This window comes from Sceloporus occidentalis, unplaced genomic scaffold (assembly GCF_023333645.1).
Source record: "Sceloporus occidentalis isolate IW3139 unplaced genomic scaffold, rSceOcc1.0.p SCAF_137, whole genome shotgun sequence".
In the NCBI taxonomy this organism is placed as follows: domain Eukaryota; kingdom Metazoa; phylum Chordata; class Lepidosauria; order Squamata; family Phrynosomatidae; genus Sceloporus; species Sceloporus occidentalis.
The window spans coordinates 1,979,846-2,003,232 of NW_028317117.1; the positions used below are offsets into that span (position 1 = coordinate 1,979,846).

General features: G+C 39.4%; 3 protein-coding genes across 3 annotated transcripts; all 3 read right to left on the reverse strand.

The window, feature by feature from the left end:
* Nucleotides 1–4,288: 4,288 nt before the first annotated feature.
* On the reverse strand, nucleotides 4,289–5,254 carry LOC149281235 (olfactory receptor 6B1-like). Its single transcript, XM_089499577.1, has one exon. It carries the CDS (start codon nucleotides 5,252–5,254, stop codon nucleotides 4,289–4,291), a length of 966 nt encoding a protein of 321 aa, XP_089355703.1.
* A 6,946-nt stretch (nucleotides 5,255–12,200) lies between these two features.
* LOC149281236 (olfactory receptor 4S1-like) lies at nucleotides 12,201–13,148 on the reverse strand. The gene has a single exon (XM_089499578.1). It carries the CDS (start codon nucleotides 13,146–13,148, stop codon nucleotides 12,201–12,203), a length of 948 nt encoding a protein of 315 aa, XP_089355704.1.
* A 3,858-nt stretch (nucleotides 13,149–17,006) lies between these two features.
* On the reverse strand, nucleotides 17,007–18,011 carry LOC149281237 (olfactory receptor 56B34-like). Its single transcript, XM_089499579.1, has one exon. The coding sequence runs from the start codon at nucleotides 18,009–18,011 to the stop codon at nucleotides 17,007–17,009; it is 1,005 nt and encodes a 334-aa protein (XP_089355705.1).
* Nucleotides 18,012–23,387: the final 5,376 nt, after the last annotated feature.

Below are 23,387 nucleotides of genomic sequence, written 5' to 3' on the forward strand. Positions count from 1 at the left end.
ACATTGCATTTCATCTGCCATTTGTGTGCCCAGTCCCCCAGTCTATCTAGATCCCTCATAAAGAAGCAGAGGCTCAGCACTCAAATGATAAGGTGAGTTTATTTCACGCAGGCCTGCGTGAAATAAACTCACCTTATCATTTGGGTGCTGAGCCTCTGCTTCTTTATTTTGGATTTATTGAGGGACTTGGTGGTACCCTGGCTCGTGCACCATTTCACTGCTGAGTGCTGCATTCCAACCTTTCTTTTTGTGTATCTAGATCCCTCTGCAGCACTGTATTACTTTACCTAGTTTAGTGTCATCTGCAAACACAGAAACATGACTTTCAACGCCTATTGCCAGGTCATTAATAAATATGTTGAATAAAATCGGTCCCAGGACAGAACCCTGAGGGACACCACTTATCGTTGTTGCAGAGCCTATCCTAGTATGAGTGTCTGGGTGTCGGTGTGGCAGAGGCTGTCCTGGTGTGTGTGTCTGGGTGTTGGTGTGCGCACTGTACTTACTGTAGTAAAAAATTGATTTATTTAATGTTTACTTATCCAGAGATAAAACGCCCTCCTGAATTTGTAGTCACTTCAGAGGACAAAACGGGTGCAGAAAGCGATCTACGTTGGCTTTCTGCACCCAGACGGTGTTGGTGTAATGCCTCGACGTCAAGGCATTCAGCAACACCGTGATCGGCATCAGGGGCCGTGTCTGGCCCCTCCCCAGGGCGTCCGTTTTAAAAGTGTTCAGGAGGCGATCAACTTCAATGGTGTTGCTGAAATGCCTCAATCACAAGGCATTCAGCAACACCAAACACTCACCCCAGGACGCGTTGTGACCGCTCCAGAGAGCGGTCACAACCGCTACTGCGAGTGATTTCGCCAATCGCAAGATGGCGGCAGCCCTGTAGAAAAAAAAACAACAACGTTGGAAAAGTTTGCCTCTAGAGAACTCTGGCTCTACTTGCAGGTTGAATACAGGTACTGCATTTAACCATACAAAAAACAAAATACTGTCTGCGCTTCTCACCCTAATAAAGTTGGCAACAAATATATAAACATAATATAAATGAGAGGTTTTGGTTATATGAATTGGCCAAAGCATAATTAAGCTCACCCACCACGTCAAGGCACACTCTCAATAGGGTGAGAACCTACTCTCACCTCCTACATAGTGGGCACACAAAGCAGTTTATACTGCTACCAAAACCTTATTAATGTGTTGGGGGAGGTGCAATTAAACCTCCTCCCATTTAACCCCTGGACAGCAAGTTGCAACCAGACTGATGAGGAGCCAACAACCTCAAATATGTGCAAACAGGGAAAAGAAAAAATGTCGGTGCGCTAAGCTAGTCTCAGGCTCAAAAAATTATTTGTTGGCTCCTCATTAGTCTGGTTGCAGCTTGCTGTCCAGGGGTTAAATTGGAGGAGGGCACACTGAAATGGCCCGGCTCAAAGATGTACCAAATAGGGCAAGGGCAGTGGATCACCAAATGCCAAAGTTCAACATTGAAAAATGTGCATACCCTAAATGTGGCCCTTGTTACCCCAAACAGCCAGGCAAACCCATTCACGCGAGGTATCGCTGTACTCAGGAGATGCTGAACACATATTGGGGTGTTTTGTGATAGTGACATATACCAGAACCTGTTAATTCATACCTGAAGTAAAATGTGTGTGGGGAAAAAAGGAAAGAAATGACTACCACAAAGTTTGACAAAGACTGGTGGTAGAATTAGTGCATGGAAAGAGTTAAAATACCAGCATTTGAAATACCCTGGGTGTCTAGTTTTAGAAAATATATGATTTGATGGGGTAAATTGCATTGGCTTCAAAGATACCGCAAATGGCACATGGGGGGAAGAATTACCAGATTTGGAAAAAATGGTTTTGAAATAGCAAAACGCTACCTGTACTTATTGCCTCATAACGTGCAGAAAAAAGCAAAAAAAACCATAAAACCATTGGGTATTTCTAAACTGAGGACGAATAGTAGAATCTATTTAGCAGGTTTTTTCATTACCTTTTATAGATGAGTAAAAGATTTTTCAACAAAAAAATAGAAAAAGTCATTTTTTTCAAAAATTTTCACCATATTTTATACTTTTTTAATAGTTAATAATATGATACAATCAAAACAATGTCATCTAAAGAAAGCCCTTCTTGTCCTGAAAAGAACAATATATAACTTTTACAGTTATATATTGTTATAAAATTACAGCTAAACACGAGCAGTGCAGAAATGTTAAAACGGCCATTGTCACGAAGGGTACAAAATATAAAATCACGAAGGGGTTATAAAACTTGAACTTGGTTAGTGTATTATTTCTTGCTAGTGTATCCTGCTAACCATAAACTACAGAGACCTTTTTACATGTAAATGCAGTAATATTATATAAGAAGAATTTATGAATCCATGTTTTCTATTATATCACACAAATAAAATCATACAATATTATATACCGTATTGGCTCGGATATAGGCCGCCCCCGTATATAGGCCGCACCCTAAAAGTTTGGTGCTTTTTTAAAGAAAAAGTTTTTTTCTTTAAAAAAGCACCAAAAAAACATGCTGCCACTGTCTCCCCCCCCCTGAGATATGCTGCCACTCTGCCTCTCCCCCCCCGAGATATGCTGCCACTGTCCTCCCCCCCGAGATATGCTGCCACTGTCCTCCTCCCCCCTCGAGATATGCTGCCACTGTCCTCCCCCCCCCCCGAGATATGCTGCCACTCTGCCCCCCCCCCGACTTACCAGAGGAGACTCCCGGGTGTCTTGCGGGGCAACACAACTTCCAGTGCCGGCACTCAGCTGATGTCTCCTCTGGTAAGTCTTGGGGGCAGAGGTAAAACGCATCGTGCGGACGATCACCGGCTGCGGCGATGCGGGTAAACAACCTCCGCAGCCGGTGACCATCCGCGCGATGCGCTTAGACAACCTCCCGTGCCGGCACCCCCCCCCCCGTGGAAAGTGCTGGCAGGGGAGGCTGTCTAAGCGTATCGGGGAGTAGGATGCAGGTCCCCTGCACCACTGCGGGGGATCTGTATCCTAACCCTGCCCGGCGCCCAGGACTGCATTCGAGCCAATACGGTATATATATATTATATATATATATTTATATATATATATTATATATATTTATATATATATATATATATATTATATATATATATATATATATTTATATGTATCTATATCTCATATAGAATACATTGTTTTATGTTTGTTTTTTTAAACCAAAGAGGAGGAGGCTCACTGTTGATGGAGGCAGATATTATTCAGAAGCCCGCGGACGGCAGGACTCTGTGGGCAGGAGTCTAGTGCCCAAAAATGTATTTTTATTATTTTTTTATGCAGGTTGCAGGTTATTCTTCGTGGAGTCCAGTCCGTTTTAATACATGCAAATTAGAACATTCGAGGAAGGCCGGTGTGTTTTGAGTTAGCTTTAGTCAGTATGAGTTCACATTACTTTGTGAATCAGTGGTCTCACGGAACGGCCGCCCCACCGTTACTGATACTGAATTTCACGCCCTGCCATCATTTAAAAAAGAAGGTTCTTCTGCTGTAAAGACTCAAACCTTAATCAGTCATTGGTCTCATCTTAGATTCAGGAGCCGTATGCCTATCCCATGCATGTTTAAATCCCCTCACTGTATCAGCCTCAACCACTTCTGCTGGGAGACTGTGCCATTATCTACTACGCTCCCAGTAAAGTAAAGGTTTCAATCAAACGACAAGACAAATGAAAAGGGGCAGGAGCATACCTGGGAACTTCTGGGCTCTGGCTACCCGGAGCCTTCCCTTGCAGGACGCGGCCAGGACTGCACACTGACATCAGTTGGCAACTATGAGATTGCACACAAAACCCACAACTGCAGGCCACGCACACATAAAAATCACTTACATTAGTTAATTATGGTAAATAAATATAATATAGGCAGAGAACCACGGGTATGCCAACCTTTCTGCATTTTGGTGTACTTGCTTATGAATGGTACAACTCCCATCACTCTTGTTATCCTTGCTGAGGGTTGTGGGTCCACAAAACCAAATCATTTTTATCTATACACATTAAAATACAAAAAGAAATTGAAATAAATCAGTGCGTCTATATGATTTATTTTTTACAGTTTTACTGGGTGAGAGACGGTTTTCGAGTCACAGTAACTGATCCCTGCGTGTTAGCTGTAATGAAACAGCCTCCCCGTCAGAAGTGGTAGAGGCTAATACAGCAAGGGAATTTAAACATGCGTGGAATAGACACGAATCTACCCTGAATCTAAGACGGGTCTGATCCAACTTCTATGTTTCTGACTTCCGATTTATTTTATGTGAACTCATAATCTTTTTGAAAACGTTTGCTAGAGTTGTCTTGATCTCTTCAGTTCTGAGACAATATACAATAGGGCTAGCCACATGTGGCACGAAAGTATAGAGGCAAATAAGTAAAACATTTAAATCAGCGTTTGGTATAACTTGGATTTGGTTGTAGGTGTAGACCAAAAGCCGGGGCACGTAATACATTCCAATGACAAAGGAGTGAGTGGTGCAGGTGTAAAAGGCCTTCTGCCAATTACCAGCGTGAGCCGATGAACGGATGGTCTTGATTATCATGACGTAGGAGAAGATAATGAAAGATAGCGGAACCAGATGCACAAACATTGCAATGATAAAAGTGATACGCCTGGTAGAAGCCGAGTCCGCGCAAGACAACAGAGTAACTGGTGTGAGAGAACAGAAATAACTTTTGATTCGGTTAGGTCCACAGTAAGGGAGTTGTGCTCCCATAATCGCAATTGTCAGTCCAATAACAGATGCGAGGAACCAGAAGACACAGCATATGTTTACAGTCAATGAGTTGCTAATAATGGAAAAATATCTCAGCGGCTTGCAGATGGCAACATACCGGTCGATAGCCATCAGCATAATAATGAAGGAATCGAGAGACCCCAAGGAATGGACAAAGAACATCTGGAAGAAGCAAACCAAGAAGGGGATGGAATCGTCTCCGAACCAATATTTGGCCACGACTTTGGGCAAGGTCATGGTGTCTAAAAGAAGATCGGAAAGGGCGAGGTTTCCAATGATGACGTACATCGGCTGGTGGAGGTGCTCCTTCAAAACGATCAGAACTATAACAATTCCGTTTGCAAACAATGCCATATTGTAGACTAAGAATATTATAACAGAAACAAGATGGTACAGCTTCTGTGGAAGTCCTGGGAAACCGACAAAGACAAACTCAGTAACATCTGAGTGATTGGCCATCCTAAAAGGTGTCCAAACTCTACAAAGAGGACATAGGGAGAACATATGAGTAACTGACACAAAGGGGTGAAGTTACAAAGAGATAAAAACAGTTTAAGAGTGACCTTTCTAGTAGTAAATTTCACATATCTATACAGAAGTGTGTTCTCTACGATATGTGTGCTCTTGAGTTTGTATTCACAATGACTGGGCCAGGTTAAATCCTAGGTGCCACCAGACTTAAGTACAATCAATCCTACCATGGTTAGGATAGGAGCAGAACAAGGTATGCATTGAAGGGACACTCAAGTGTCCTGAGCAGCTTTCTGGACAATCAATGCATATTTAAATACAAAATACTTAAGTTAAGCTTTAATATATATTCATTAAAGAGCCAAACATTGGCAGGAAAGTGATCCCATTGAAATCAATGGGTGTGCTTTAAGCACAGGGGTCATTAGACACTTCTTCACCCAGAACCTTTGCTAATCCATCTCTGGAGCTGACTGGTGCTCAGCCAAACACATCTCATATATTGCAAATAACTGGGGGGTGAGGGAAGGGGCAAATGCATATGGGGGATTCTCCAAAGAGGGCACCTCTTCCATTTAAAGGGACCTATGATGGCTGGAATATATAATCACGCCTACTTGTTTCTTAACTCTCCTAACAATGCCATTGTAAGGACCCCTGAACGAAAAAAAATCCTTGTTGCCAGAAAAATAAGTATAGGTAATGATGATCTAATTGTTCCTCTGCACAGATTCTCTTGCAACTATGTTTTTGTTAATAAACCTACTGAATGATTTATAATATATCCCAAAGCTCAAGCATTTCCTAAAAAAGGTGCATCTACATACGCTACAAAAACAGCGCCTAAGAGGGGATATTATAACACTGTATAAATATGATTCAGTGATAGAATAAGCATTAATATTTTAGAGATTCTCTATCTAAGGAGGAATTTGATTGGAATTTTTTTCCATTTTTTGGATCAAAAAACAAGTATTAATAAAATGCTGTTTGAATCCAGACCTTGAGGGCTTCAGACAACAAAGGTAGAATTTGGTATGTTGCTAACTGATATATAAACTTATTTAATTAATATTAATTAATAAATCCTAAAATAGTAATAAAAAAAAATAAAATACGGATTTTATGCTTATCCTTTATCATGCAAAATAAAATTACTAATAAATCCTTAAAAAACCCTTAATTAAAAATAAAATTGTCCAATTATTTTTTTAACAAAAAGTATAATTAGAAGAAGATGTCTATTCTTATACTACTACATAACTCTCAGCCAGCCTTGGTACTGAGCGTCATTGCCTGTGGCTAGGTGAGTTTGATCTCTAATTACACTCACATCAAGTATCGTACACCTGTTAATATAATGGCGATATGTACTTACGGGTTAAAATATAATTACTCTAGAATGGCTCTCCATTCTTTCTTCTGTATGCAGCGTGTTATATGAGGCTGATGACCAGGTGTATTTATATCAGTACCGGCAGAGCAGCCGATTATGACAGTGTAATTAAAAAGCATAGCTTGCGATTTCTAAAAATATCTCTAATTACTCATTAAGGTTTTGTTCATTCTAAATACGAGGTCCCCGGGGGAACTGCTCTTTTCTTTTGCTAGCTTTTCTTTAAGATTTGCCTCCCGGCAGATGTGGTAAAGGTTAATACGACGAGGGAATCTAAAAATGCACGGAATAGGCGTAGGGCTGCTGAGTATAAGATGAGACTAACATCCGATTAAGGTTTGAGTCTTTACAGCAGGAGAAACGAGCAGACTAGACGGGGGCCGAATGGGGCCGATCTGCCAGCAAATTCTGTGTTTTTATATATTATTACATGTTGCTTTGGCATTTTTGGATTGGGTATTTTGTCATTTTCTTGTTAACGTAGGAAAAATGGAAAAAAAAAACATGAAGCCTTTGGTCGAAGTTGATAGTTTTAATTGGGCCAAAATAGCAACACTTTCGGGAACTCAGAGCGCTCTCTAGATGGATTTATTCCTAAATACCAAATAATTTCTGAAAATAGTATGTAATGATTTACGAGGCGTAATCCTGCAGATCGCGTTAACAAGTTGATCCCATGTTATATATGAATTTTCTAACACATAAATATTCCAGATTTTAACCTGTGAACATCATTACATGGATTTCTTTGAGCATAGAAATGCAAAATGCAATAACTGGGAAAGTCAAAAATAAATGACGAATTTGGGATAAGATGTGACAATTCCCCTTAAAAATTATGAGTGCATGGCGACAGTAGTATGGTCCTTTTTTGTAGTCTAGAGAAAGGAATTTACTATTGGAAGGCAAAGATCTATGTGCTTTCCTTGTGATTACCTCTATTAAATTTTCTGCCGCAAAGTCTGTTGTTGATTACCGCGGCCAGTGGTTGGCAGGATCATTCACTGTTCATCGATTAACTAAACAAAGCCCTCTTGAACAGTAAGTCATCTATTCACCAATAGCCGAGTTGCCATCAAGTTGAATCGAGCACTCGAGTTTCCTGTTGACATTCTGTACGTCAACTCGAACTTGGTCATGGTCAACGCAATATTGTAGAGGTCAAACAAAAAAACGGAAGTGTCCAGAAAGCTGAGGCCAGGGAGGTAAACGTTTGCTTTGGCAAGCTGAAGCTCTAAGAGAAGGTCACTGAGTTCCAGGAATTTCTGATTGTCCTTACCGGATATTTTTGGAAAATTCTGCAGTCATTTAAACAAAGCATCCTCTATGGCTTCAGGGCTACCAAAGCTTTGTTCTAGTCTTTGCCAAGCAGCGATGAGGCCCGCTGCAGGGTTATCAATGTGGACAGCCCTGAGTCTGTTGACATGTTCTGTAGACTGTGGGCCAAGCCACCTGATTAGCAGGTCAAGCTCCTCAGCAGGAGTAATGCCAAGGCCACTAATTGTAGTTCTGAAGGTGCTTTTCCAGCTTCTGTAATTTTCAGGCTGGTCATTATTATTATCCTTTATTTATATAGCGCCAACAGTTTACGCAGCGCTTAATACAATACATAAATTCAAGGGATATGACAAGACAAGAATTGACAGACTAAGACAAACCGATACATTTGGTGGAGAGAGCCCTGCTCGCAAGCTTACAATCTAGTGGTCATCAAACCTAGAAAGGCTGGTTTTGGTGAGTTAGAGGCGATCCATATACTTCGCTAACTCTGACATCTCTAATTTCTCTGAGTTTGGGCAGGGAATAGCAGGTTGAAAGGTGTTGATAATGTTGTCCGTGGTATTCCGGTTGAGCAACTTAGGGTAGTATGGGGTTGCATAGGTATTTATCCCTGGTGGCGGTTTATAGTCTGTAGACTTGGTCAGGGATACGTTTGGAGCAGTATGGTTGCCAGGGATTTGGCGCATTGCAGGAGAGTAGATTCACGTCTGGGGTTTTATGCGTTGAGCTTGCTGGTGCACTATGGTGTGTGAAGAAAGGTCAGGGCAGTTAGTGGTTAGTGCGTTGTACAGACCTTGGACGCAGGGGTCTGCCAGAGATTCTGTGCCCTGTTGCTTTGGAGTAATATCTCTACTGTCAGGAACATTTGAGGCAATGAGGAGTTCACTATTTTGGTTTAGTACATAGACTTTGGTGCGCTTAAGGGGATACTCGGTATCCAAGTCACTTAAGCTGGCGCTGTCTCCCTCACTCCCGTTGGCAGCTTGTTCTAGAACTCTTAGTGTTACCATGGCTGTGGCGTGCTCATATTGTTTCTCTAGAGCTACCATTTCTATTTTAGCCTTCCTTTGCGCAAAGGCCACCTGTATCTTGGTAGACTCTGCCTTAGCACGGGCTTGGATACGTTGCTGGTTGAGTGTTGAACTCTTTGATCATTGTGAGGATTTTGACCTTGAGAAGTTTGAGCTCTTTGAATGCTTGCTAGATGCCGAAGTATGAGAACCGTGGAGTTGAGCAATTCTCTCATTGGCTTTTAAATTGGTTTCATGTACTAAATTGTCTCTAAATTGTCTCTTTCTGAATTAAGGCATTGCAAATGTTCTATTTCCTTTAAAGCATCTTCTGAATTAATCTTCTGTAAATTTGTCTGTGAGCAACATATTGTGAATGTGCTGTAGAGAGCTGTCCTAGGGCTTCCTCTAGTAATGACACATCAGAAGCGGGCTGTGAGATGGTGGTGACACAACTCATCACCTGTTCCCAAAGCCATTCCATTTGTTGCAATGTTTCAGAGTTTATGTCTTTAAGTGTTTCAATGATCTCCCAGGTAGGCTTTATGCTGTGTTTGCTTCTAGTTGGATTGACATCTATGATTTCCTCATTTGAGGCATGTTGCTTTTCCTGTGATGATAGTGAGCTACTTCTCTCTGCCATGTCTCACACAGATGAGGTAACTGGCTATCTAACAGGCTTTGTGAGGCAGAGGTATTACTAGCTTACACAGGTCCAGAACAATAGGGCTGCTAAGCTGTGTTGCTAGCAGTTGTAACAGTCTTTTTTCACTATTCTGCCTCACTAACAAAGCTGTGAGATATGGGTTCCTGAGACCAACTGCTAAGTCTGTATTGACCAGAACTCACACAATGAAAGTTCAACAGACAGTGTCAATAAAGTTTTAATCTTCAGGCTGACAATCCTTGTAAATATGTATAGCTGTGCAGGTGAAAAGTAATGTCCATTGCATGTACATATTAACCTCTAACAAATCAATAAAATAACCACAGACACAGAATTGTAAATTGGATAAAATTGGCCGTAGCTTTATTTAAAAGGGTATAAGAGGCATTAACAACACAAACCATTTAACGTAATAACCAAATAACTTCTTATAAATAATACACCAAATACAATCCGCCCCTTTTCTCAGCCAGATTGTGTAACACCAAGCCTCTATCCACCTCAACACAGAGGCGACCTTTACCCCTTATAAAACTACGACAATATACATATTACATACCTTACATTTAAAACAAAAAGGAGGGGGGGTGGGACGCTTGCTCAGCAACAGCTCCTTGAAGATTTTTCTTGAGGTGAATTTAATCACCCAGCGAGCAGCTATTTATTTATTTTACAGTTGCCTCACGCTGTAAGCACAGCTGACTGTACCAATCAGCTGTGCTTATTTTTCCCGCCGCACAGAAAGCCCAATCAAACCTCGTGCTGCAGCACAGCTGATAAACCAATCAGCTGCGCTAAATAAACTGCCTGCCCAGTAACCTAGAATTAGATTTAGCTAGCCTAGCCCACCAAAACTTTATGCCTTAACTATCCTGACCTTTTAGTGACCCTTATTATATAACTAATGTCCAGCAATGGACAATTAGCGCGCCGCTTAGGCAGCTTGCGCTTTCAATTCTTGCTAACAAATCACAGGAAAACGGCTGCCACCAGACAGTATAATGAACAGCACCATAATGAACAGGAAAGGGGAGGGGCTAGCTGAATACAACCTGACTAAAGGAGCCCAGCAGGGACAAACAACATGATAGCCAGTAGCAATCGGCATATTAACCAAAATACAAAATAATGAGACATGACAATAATAATGCAAGATGGTGGAAACAATTCTTTATTCCAAATAAATGCTGGAAAACAGCAGAAAGAATAAAGAAACTATTGATGAGATCATTAGAGGTTGATCAGCCTTTGACGTCATCGTTCGAGGTTGCTCGGTGTTCGAAGTGATCGTTCCTGCCTGCCGATTATTCAAGCTGCCGGGTGGAGGAGTTCCAAGATTTCAAAATAAGAGCCATGGCCGTCCCAGAAGGAATTTGTGTTTATTATTAGTAGCAACTTTACATATTCTAGACTCGGAGTGCCTTACTCCTAGACTCATTAGTAGGTCCCTCGAGGTTCTGCTTCCGAGAATATGCAATAACTATCAGTATCCCAAATTTTCTGGGACAATCCTGACATCCATGTGATGATAAGGTGTTACTGAGTTGTCCATGTATTGGACTCCCAGCTTGCCACCCTAGTTAGTTGCCCAAAAGTGCAGCCACAGCAACAGAAAATGAGCAGCAGAAATAAAAGAACATCCCTGGGATAATATTTTTCCTCTCTGTGTTTCCAGGAGACCGCGTTAATACAAAAGACAAGTGAAATTAGAATAATACTGCCGAGATGCTGTGCGATTTAAGACTTTATTCATAATTTCAGATGTAAAGGTGAAAAGGCGCAAGACTGACAGGTCAAGGATCACTGTCCTAAGATCCCAACATACTTTGTTTATTTCCCATAGAATATTGCACAGTTTATTTTTAATTTATAGCATTTTTCAGTATCGTTATTACAGTATATCTTAATAAACTATATGTTAATGATATGCATAATATTCTTTCAATGAATTTATTATCTCTAATATCTTATCCCATAGGCTCAAGATGAACGCTACCCAATAAGCGAACCTTGAATGAACAATGGGCCCTGGACAAGCCTGGGTGAGGAAAAGTACTGCATTGTAGGTTTTCATGGTCCCTACTCTTCATTTAAGTTAGCTCAAAGATACAAGCCTCCAGTTTATTGGTGTCCTGGCTTTTATTTGTGAGGGCATTCAGTTTACACTTATAGATTAATTGCTTGGATATTATCAATGAGATAATTATCTCTGAATATAATGAGTTACATCCCTTTTTAATGTGTTCCTCATGTTGTCAGGAGGAGTTAGCATGGGCAAAATTTTATAATATAGAGTCATCAGTCTATATTTGGTTTCTGTTACTTTTAATATAATTTTGTATCAATTAAAAACTTCTCTTTATGTTTTCAAAATTATACCATAATTTCACTTTTGTGCCTCAAAATTATAAATATATCTATATATATATATATATATATATTTTAAATAAGGTCCTTGTGGCTTAATCCAAACATTTTCACCAAATGATTTAGAGACTCAACAGATTTAGCTATCATTAAACGAGCAGAATTTAGTTAAAATATTGTTTAACATTAAATTAATTGGAGTCTTGGCAAATTTCATTTGACATTGACTTTGATTTTGATTTTAAAAACTTTTGCGAGAGTTCGTTTGATTTCTTCCGTTCGCAAACAGTATATGACGGGGTTGGCCAAATGCGGCAAGTAAGAATAGAGGCAAAGAAGAAGCACATTTATATCGGCATTGAGAATTAGGCGGACGTAATTTGCGAAATATACAAACACTCGAGGCACAAAGTACATCCCAATGATGATCAGGTGTGTGGTGCAGGTGTAGAAAGCCTTCTGCCAGTTCTCAGAGTGGACAGACGTTTTGACCGACCAGAGTATGAAGACGTAGGACAATAGGATGAAAGCCAGAGGGGCAAGAAGCACAATCATGGCATTGACTAATATTTTTTGGCGGACGGAGGTGACATCTTGGCATGCCAAAGGGAACAGTGAAGAGACCGAACAGAAGCAGCTTTTGATTTTATTCGGCCCACAGAAGGGCAAGGGGATGAACAAGATGTTATTGAACAATGACGCAGACGCGGCCAAGATCCAGAAGGTCCAGCATAGAATGGCCGTTGCTTTATGAGTGATTATTAAGGGATAACGCAGCGGTATGCAAATGGCAATGTATCGGTCGACAGCCATGAGCATGATAATAAAGGAATCAAATGATCCAAGGAAATGGACACAAAACATCTGGAATAAACAGCTGGAGAAGGAAATCGTTTCTGCTCCAAACCAATACTTGGCGATGATTTTAGGTAATGTGATTGTGTCAAAAAGCAGGTCAGAAAAGGCAAGGTTTGCGATAAAAATATACATCGGCTGGTGTAGGTGCTCCTTTAGAATAATCAGCAATACCACCGTGCCGTTTGAGAAAAGCACAACGGTATAAATAAGAAACATTGTTAACGATATCAGAAGGTAGAGCTTTTCTGAGGCTCCTGGAAAACCAACAAGATGGAACTTCGAAACTTCAGAATAATTGCCCATTGACTCAGCGCGTCCGTGGTTAAAAACACTAGTGGAAAAACACATGAAAACACATAAATATTTTGAAAATGTAGCACAGAAATTTTTATCTTTCCATTGACATCAATATAGTTTTGGTCATTTTTCATCACAAGGCAAAGGCATAAAACACAGACCCTTATAATTAATTCATGAAACTCAAAAATGTGTTATATATATATATTATTTTCCAAAGGCTCTATTAATACAAATATTAATTGTATAATAACAGTAATTTGTCAACATCAAAAAATCTATTTAATAAATGGATTCAATAGAACATTTCATTAAAAGCTACAATATATTTTAAAATAGAAAATCTAAGGGCTCAAATAAAAAAATGTATTTAAATCATCACAAATCTGGAAAATATGAGAAAATATAAGAGCTATATATTTAAGAACCTTCTAAATCTAGAAAGAGTTTTTTTTAATATATAAATATAATATATGATGGGTAGTATTAGTATAAAATTCACAGGAAAACAAAGATTATTTGGAAGGCATTTTCTGAAATACAACAGATTTAAAAAAAACAAAAAAAAAACTAATGTAGTATTTCTGCTTGTTTTGGTCTAAAAAAGAACTCTATTTTGTTAGGAATAGCAGGAAGACTTGACAGTGACCTCAAAATTATTATTATTATTATTATTATTATTACTTATATATATATATATATATAAAATAATTATTATTGTTATTTATCTTTCTAATTTATTTATATTGGCCATACATCAAAAGGTCCAAGAACATTAGGTAAAAGAGGGCTCAAAATGCACCACTCGATAAAATAGTAGCCATAACGAGGTATAATAAGGCATCTTACGCAGACTCTGCATTACTAAACATTTTTATTGTTATGTAGAAATGTATAATATGAACGTTAGAACCTAGAAGAATCTTTCAACAGAAAATGTTAGTACATTAAAACATGCAATCCTTAAACGGATTATAAGAAATACCCATATTTTTCAAGAAATAAGCTTAAGACTTAAACTTAGTTGCACCACTTTATTTAAACTATTCTTGAGTAATAATAATTTTCCCAATTATTACATAATTTCTTAATACTAGTAATAAAATAATAAAAAATAACAAATATGTTACCTACACCCAACCCTTATATTAATTAATAGTTTTTTGCATTAACCGGATTGAATATTGATCAGAAAAAAAGGTACAAGAATATTAATATATATATATATATATATATATATATATATATATATATATATAGAACTTCTTACCTTTTGATGTGCAGCCAGTTGGCATTATTCATGAGCGGCTTTAGTGTTGGTAGCCCAGCTATTTCCCACTGTATTTATAGATGTGAGAAGCTGCTGACTCTGCTCACTAGAGACTTTGGGTAATAATTGGTTACTTTTGTTCTGTAAGTATCTTAGGTGTAAATCTCAAAGGGAGAAATATCTTTCTAACGAGGTCTGTAATTTGTAACTTTTCTAGTGACACACACGCGCTTTCTAACACCTCTAATTGCACTGGCTCACCTACAGAACTAGCAGACTATCTGCTAACACAAACTATCTGCTCAGATACTTTAAGCGGGTGAAAATGCATATAAATCAAACACATATATATCAAACATATATATTCATCTATTCATATATAAACATAATTACTGTGAATCGGCACACAAAGAGAATGCTGCATGGAGAAGCTACATTATTTTAAGGTCCCACATTAGGGGATAATTTAATTATTTTGGCTCTCTGGATGAATAGGTCTGATTTAGGGGCAAATCCTATGTTTCTTTGTTTTTCTTTTGTAACAATAAATCTTATCTCCCAATGATTGAGATCACGGACGTGTAATCTCCGAGGGCAGGGCTTGGCTGCAGCATGGTGGCTCACCGTGTTTGAGCTTTTAAAAGATACCAATCATTCCAATAAATTTAGATGAGTCTGGTTTATCCGGATGCAATATGTTTTTGGTATGCATTTTTCTCTTTGAAATCTCTTGGGGTGAATCTGCGCATGGACCTCCTTGCTCATTGTGATGAGAGGAATAACAACTGCACCTCACTGATAAGGACCATAAACTATATGGACAAAAGTATTGGGACACCTGACCATTACACCAATAAGGACTTTTATGACATTGCAGTCTAAATACATAGACATTAATACGAAGTTGGTCCCCCCTTTGCAGCTATAACAGCTTTTGCTCTTCTGGGAAGGCTTTCCACACGATTTTGCAGAGTTTCTGTGGGAATTTTTGCCCATTCATCCAGTAGAGCGTTTGTGAGGTCAGGCACTGATGTTGGATGAGACGCCCGGCTGGCAATCTCCGTTCCAGTTCATCCCAAAGGTACTCAATAGAGTTGAGGTCAAGTTCTTCCACACCAAACTCATCCAACCATGTCTTTATGGAGCTTGCTTTGAGCACCACTACATTGGGACGATTTTGATTATTGATATCAGGGTTTTTGGCCCCTTACTTCCAGTGCAGGTAAATTGTAATGCTTCAGCAGACCAAGGCACTGTGGACAATGCTCGGCTTCCAGCTTTGTGGGAACAGTTTGGAGAAGGCCTTTTTCTATTCCAGCATGACTGTGCCCCAGCGCACAAAGTCTACTTATCCACAATTGGAAAACCTTTTCCCCGTTATGTGTTTTAACATTATTAATGTAAACGTCCTAGTCTTCCTAGTGGCTCCAACTTCACCTTATAAACCCTTTAACTGCAACATTGTTGCACCCACACTGCCAATATGCTCACACCACGTACCGTTCTAGGCAGCAGCCATATTGCCCCTTTTGTAACGCTCCATAGAGACCCCTTTCCTGAAAACAATTTACCTACTTTGGGGAGTAGCGCACCCATTCATCCTCCTATGCCCGTTGCCATTAGGGTTTAACAGATTTTATAGTACCCTCAAGGGATTCAAAATTCAATTCAACTTTAAAATGAAATAAATGAAAAATACCGTATTTGCCTATAATCGGGGTTTAGCGTAATTTGTATCGCCTGACACCCGGGACATGCAGTTCCGTGCACCCGGCAGGTGTTTTTTCTTTTCTTTTCTATTTAGCTCTGCTGCGGGCAAGCAGCAGGGCTAGGATCCAGGTCCCCAGCAGCACTGCAGCCAGTGGACATCTGCGTGATGGGCGCAGACAGCCTCTGCTGCTGCTGGCACTTCCGCCGGGGCTTCTATGACGGAGCGCCGGCGTTACATGACCTTCTGGTGCTCCACCATAGAAGCCCCTGCGGAAGTACCGGCCAGCAGCACTGCGGGGGATCCTCCTCTCTGGCAGCCGGTGAGCGTCTGTGCGATGCACGCAGACAACTTCCACTGCTGCCTGGACCGGAAGGCCATGTAACTCCGGCGCTACGTGCACTGGCTGCCCCCGCTAGACACCAGGGAGTCTGGGCAGAGTGGTATATCTGGGGGGCATAAAGCATATCTGGGGGTCAGAGTGGCATTTTTGGGGGTCAGAGTGGCATATGTGGGTGGTGTAAAGCATATCTGGGGGGCAGAGTGGCATATCAGAGGGACATATCTATAAATTGCATTATGAATTAAGGGGGGACCTTAAAATGGCTATTGGTTTGCTGTTTGTATGTAACATATGCTGACTAACTGCATAATAGGCCTATAATTGAGCCAATACGGTAGTTATCTTTCCTGTAATGGCTAATCTGTAATTAGATTCCCCTGTAGAGCCAAAATTCCCAGTTTCAAACAATGCAACGTTTTCAGTCAAGGAATTGTATTTTTTTAGATAATTAAAAATAATTTAATTTTATTTTTTGACACCATGAAATCTCATTTTAAATAACAAAAATACTTTTTTAAACAGATACAGTGAAAATATATATTTTTAAGTGAAACGATATTTGTTCATAATCAGATAAACAGCTGGATGTTGCTCCATCCTGAGTGCCAGCTTCTTTTGGAAGAAATTTAACAGAGTTTTTTTGATTTCCTTGGTCCTGAGACAGTATATTATTGGGTTGGCCATGTGCGGAACAAACGTATAGAGACACAAAATCAAAACATTCAAGTCTTCGTTAAGAATTAATTTCACTTGATTTGCCACGTATATAAATATCCTGGGAATAAAATACAATCCGATGACAACGAGGTGGGTAATACAGGTATAAAAGGGTTTCCGCCAACTATCGGAACGGCTTGTTGACCGGATGACCTTGATGATAACTCCGTAAGAGAATATGATGAAGCCCAAGGGTATAAGGAGAACAAACATAGCCAGACCAAAAGCCAACCGCTTGACAAAAGTGACATTGATACAAGCCAAGGAGGTGACCGCCATGTTGGTACAAAAACAATTCCTGATTTGGTTCCGTCCACAAAAAGGGATACCGGCATCCAACAAGGCGATCGACAATGAGATTATTCCTGTAAGGAACCAGAAGAAAGCACAGACAATAAGTATACGTCTGTTCGTTATTATTGAGTTATATCTTAGGGGTTTGCTTATGGCGACGTATCGATCTATAGCCATGAGCATGATGATGTAGGAATCAAAGCTGCCCATGCAATGTACGCAAAACACTTGGAAGATGCATCCAGAAAAGGAGATTCTCGCGTCTCCAAACCAATACTTGGCAATGATTTTGGGTAGCGTTATTGTGTCAAACAGTAGATCGGAGACGGCGAGGCTTGCAATGATCACATACATCGGCTGGTGCAAGCGGCGGGAGAAGATAATTAAGATTATGACTGTGCCGTTGGCAAAGAGCGCTACGAGGTAGACTAAGAACAGTGCTATGGAAACCGGGGTATTAAACTTTTCTGGTAGGCCAGGAAAGCCAAGTAGAATAAATCCAGAGATATCAGACTGGTTGGCCATTGACTGGTGCATGACTCGCTCATCTGATGCTTCCTAAAAAAATAAGTCAGAAGACATTACATAGGAAACGAAATTACATTAAAGCAGTCAATACTTCATCAAGAAGCAAGACAATTAATTAATTACCAGGAAGAACAAGAGATTTTATTCACAGTGAATGGAAGTCACTTCACTAGGCCTGACCCAAGACAACATCTCCAGCTACCCCCAAGACCTACAAAGCTGGGTCCCTTTCTCCTCTATCTGGTACAAAAGGACAAGCAGAGCAGGTAAAGAGTTAAATACCGACCATAGTATAAATTAGCAATTTACAAGAGAGATCTCTGATCTTCCTAACCAGCCCATTGAGCAACGCTGCACTGGGGAGTCAGATCACCCAGCAGGTTAGGGTTCTTCAAACTTAGGGTAGGAATCCAGTACTGGATCGCAAGATGCCTTTCACTGGGAGACGCCAGCACTTTCGCCCTGCTTTTGCTGTAGAAAAAGAAACTGCAATAAAGAGCTCTTCAACCATAATAATGGAAGTGAAACCCAACTGGAGACATTCATTAAGTGTCCTAATCTACTCCTAGCTGGATATCCTTGTATCTTCTATAATAGAGGTAAGTGTGCTATATGTTTCTTTAAATGACATTTAACACTGTAATTGATGTTACCATGAGTTTCTTAGTTTCACGTACAAATAATGATCAGATTCTTCTGATTGACTGCTGTCCTTCAAATGTGTTTTCATAGCCACTATAGTATTGGTCACTGTCCCTTGTAAGCCCATGAGTAATAAATGTATGTGATATTACAGGGTTGCGGGAAAAAGTCTTAAAAATTCTGCGGTAGGGAAATCTTCCCCAAGATCTGTCGTGGGAAATGCTAGTCTTCAGTAGAAAGGGTAAATGTCATTATTCTATGACTTATAAAAGAAACAGTCAAACAGCACAGTTACGAATGCATCTATTAGGCTCAGAAAATTTACATTTTAATTAAGGCACCAAAGATAAGTGGGCTATTTATTGTAAAACCTCTACAATGTAGGGTAGATGTGTGAACAACTAATTCTTTTCCGAAGGTCACATTACGCGAACCTCTGCGCCACCAAAAAGTTTCTCAAGAGTATTGTAAGTCATCGACTTTAAAGTGGTGCTGGAGCGACATCTGGTGGTGATTTTTGGTATAGCCCACATCTCGTTAGATCGAACAATAAGTGAATGCAATGTTTCTGCAAACCGTACCATTTCATTGGTTGCTATGGTAATAAGACCACTTTTCAAATTTGTGACTAGAATAGTTTCTATCAATAAAATATAATATATAATTATAAAATTGTTTCAGAATTATATAATTTTATCAATAATAGATAATCCTCAATGTGTTTTGCAGAAATCGTCATCATGTTTCATCATGGACACAATGGATTCAGACTTTCTGTATTTTTTCTCAAATTAAAAGGAGCCAACAGACGCCACGGTGCTGTACAACGATGCCAGTACAAGCTTAAACTTTTTACTTTTTTGGCCAATATAATTCTTTAATATATAGTTTCACAGTAAATCACTGTTTTATCAGGGTGCTGATGAGTTCAGTGGCATATACCTGCTTATCAAATTGGTTTGATTGTTCTGTAGTCATCAATGTACCCCACACACCCCTCTTAAGGTTCCTAGAAATAATCAGTTTCCATCAAAGGGATGGAGCAACTTCATGGGGAGGAATAATTAATAAGATCCTCAAAATTAGTTCATTTTAGTGTCATCAGTGGGATTAGTTGAGCCAATAAAATTATCATTCATCCTTAATTCCTTTTTATATTAATTACAACATATACCTTACCTTGATTTATGTTCATGGGTTCTTCCTTAGCGATTTTATATACAGCAAAGTATCTTCAAAAACACTAAAATCCATCTTAATATAAACTGAAAAACAAAAAAGTGCTTTTTTTACAGTTAATTCAGTAAAATTAGGGCAACAATACCTTAATACATTAAGGAATCGCTCTTTCGAATATTATGCACTTGGTTAGATTTGATTCTCGATACATTTGTATTCTTATCAAAACTTCAATATCTCAAGAAAAATTAAAGAAATCTACATATAAATATAAAAATAATCACTTTACATTTATTAAATCTCATTTTAATTTACATTTATGTCAACTTTTGCTTGAATATTGCCAAGGCAACGGGCCAAACTTAATAAATGCAACCTTTATTTTGTTTAGAATCTGTTAGCAGATAAAGGTCTTCATGTATCCAGCTAAAAACTATAGTGAAAATCCGAGGCGTAATATAATGGAATGTTATAGATATGTACATTAAAGGCTTCAAGCAGCCAATCAGTGGTAAGACATGTTGAATATAAGTGAAAAATAGAGCCATAAACTAATTTTGAAATTTAGTTGCGGCTCACTTAACCAAATACCCCTATCTATTTTTTTTTATATATATAATGCCAATGAATGAAATGAATGACAATGAAAAAAGTAAATACATTTTTTTTCAAACACAATAAAAAAGCAATAAAGTGGTATGATCATTAATATTTTTTTTTATTATGTTCGAAAATTTATTTGCATATTAATTTTTTTATTGTGCTCCTTTTACACTTTTATATACAACACGGCTACAATTTAAGGTCAGGTAATTTATTGTTTTTTTTAGGATTACTTAAATGTGCATTTTTTCCAGGGGAGGGGCAAAATGCTAACCCTGCCCAGGGGGTGGCACATGGGCAGGGCTATTATCCAGCTCTGTGGGTGATCTCCTGGAGAATAATGTTATCTTATTATTATTATCAAGGTGAAGAATTCTGTGCAAGATTTTAAGTCTAAACCAATTTAATATTATTAAAGTGAATCCTTGCTGACTGGTAGTCTAAAGTGTCTCTCTAGCTGTTGTGGCACTACAAATCCCACAATGCTTTGCAAACACATTTTTAATACCATTACATAAGTTATGGTGGGTAAAAGTGATGGAAAACAACCACAAGGGATTCTGGGTAGGTACATGCAAATAAGGTTTTTTGCCTCTATATCCACTTTATACATGGATCCCTTGGAAGTAATTGTGCCTACCCAGAATCCCTTGTGGTTGTGGCACCACCATGAGATTTCTGAGGGAAAAACAAGCCTTCTGGCCTGCCTGGTGTCTGTAGAGGAGTGATTAATAATGCTTCTACTACCCCCTTAATTTTAAGTGGAATTTTCTCGTGCTACCCCAAGCCTCAAGTATTAAGTCAGTATCACAACCTCATCCTGGTGAGTCCTGTTAAGAATGAAACAGCCAGGTTTAATTGTCAATTGACAAAATAAAACATCAGGACTTTTGCATCTTAAGTCTGTACAGATCAAGGGGGAATGCTGGGCCCTGGCTTTCTGGTAGGATCTGAGTGACCCCCCACAGAAGCTCAAGGGAGAACTGTTCGTCCCTGGTGTTCTGGCAGGATTGGTCTCCCACAGAAGAAAAAAAAAACAGCTGTCTATGAGCAGTGATCTGGCTATTGCACCTCTTCCCAAGTTTTGTACAGTGGGCAATTACTTTCAAGGGATCCATGTATAAAGTGGGTACAGAGGCAAAAGATGATAATTGTTGATCTTATTTGCATGCGCCTACCCAGAATCCCTTGTGGTTGTGGCAGCACCATGAGATTTCTGGTGTCTGTAGATGAGTGTTTAATAATACTTCTACTACAGGCACGGTTATGACATAGCTTGCGAAAACATTGTGGAACTTGATTTTGCAAGAAGGGTCCCTGTGAGCTACTCTTGGTGTAGATGATGGGCTGTAACTACATGACACTGTGACATCACACGATGACATCATGGTATAGCAAGTAATAGAATTAGAAACGTAGAGTTTAACATCTGAGAAAGAACCATTGGCCTGATCTAGTCTGTCTTGCATTCCTGCTGTAAAGACTCAAACTTTAATGAGTTTTTGGCCTCATCTTAGATTCAGGAGCAGTATGTCTATCCCACGCATGTTTAAATACCCTCACTGTATTACCCTCTAAAACGTCTGCTGGGAGGCTGTTCCACTTATCTACCACCCACTCAGTAAAGTAAAACTCCCTTCCATTCCATCTCAGCCTCTGACCTTTTAATTTTAGATTATGACCTCTTGTTCTTCCTGTTCTTTTTTTAAATCCCTTTAAGAATTTAAATGTTTCTATCCCATCCCCCAGAGGGTCTCTTGTTGCCTCCAAGCCGGACACATTGAGATCCCTTAGTCTTTCCTGATGATTTCTATCATTAATATTTTTAATAATAATAATAACAACAACATTTAAAACCACTTGGCCAGAAGGTCCCCTGGGCATCTCCATTGCATTTTTTTTCACGTTACACAAATAGTTTAGGGTGTCAGAAACACCCCAAGCTATGGATTTAATTTAAACCATCTGAAAATGGAACAGAAATTACACAAATATTCTTATTTAGGTAAACTCTGTAAAAAAAATAAAATTCTGGAGAACATAAAGCATACTTTTAATCTTTTTCTCCTATTTGTCGTCTCCTTCCTTATGAATGGAAGTAGTTAATCATTATATTATACATATTAATTAATAATCAGTGCGTAATAATGTTTCTGTTTTTTTGTTCCCTTCCGCGCTGTAACTGAATTGCGACATTAAAGCCCGCCAGCTGGAGTCATAAAACCGTTTGATAACATTCAGATTAAAATAATAACCCTGGTTTTCACACTTAGCTAAACGATGTGTACAGAATCTGTTCCGAGGCCAAAAATAATTACTTTTCCATTACAAAAAAAAAAAATTCTGCCTATCTTCTGTAAATAAAAGATACCATATGACCGATCGCATTGTGCAACATCAAAGCATCTCAATTCAAAGCTCTGTCGAGATGTCGTCGATGGTGGAGACGGTACAGGTGGAAGTTCCGTCGCTCATTGTGCGTCTGTCGAGGCTGTAAATCAAATTGATTAATTGTAGGAAGGTTCTACGGTGATAAGCAATGGTATGGATGTCGTAATATTATCCCAGGAAATCCAAGCCCTTGTAACGTTCGACGAGCGATAGTTCCTTCTCTGTGTGATGACGTTATTGACTTGGGTGACAGATGGCTCTTCAGGCCAGGAGGTGGTAAACATAGCAAGACTTTTATTAAGGAAGAAAAAACAATGTGTGTCCGCGTGTAATGCCATATATTAATTAAAAAAATGATTTAAAAAAATATACCGTATTGGCTCGAATATAGGCCGCACTTTCCCCCCCACTTTAAATCTTTAAAGTGGGGGTGCGGCCTATATTCAGGGTCTAGCGCCCGACGCCGAGGACATGCAGTTCTGGGCGCCGGGCAGGCAGCAGGGTTAGCATACAGATCCCCCGCAGCGGTGCAGGGGACCTGCATCCTACTCTCTGATATGCTGAGACAGC

What these genes read in the sequence shown, in the direction of transcription:
- LOC149281236 (XM_089499578.1), bottom strand. Translation starts at nt 13,148, where the DNA reads ATGGGCAATTATTCTGAAGTTTCGAAGTTCCATCTTGTTGGTTTTCCA.
- LOC149281235 (XM_089499577.1), bottom strand. Translation starts at nt 5,254, where the DNA reads ATGGCCAATCACTCAGATGTTACTGAGTTTGTCTTTGTCGGTTTCCCA.
- LOC149281237 (XM_089499579.1), bottom strand. Translation starts at nt 18,011, where the DNA reads ATGCACCAGTCAATGGCCAACCAGTCTGATATCTCTGGATTTATTCTA.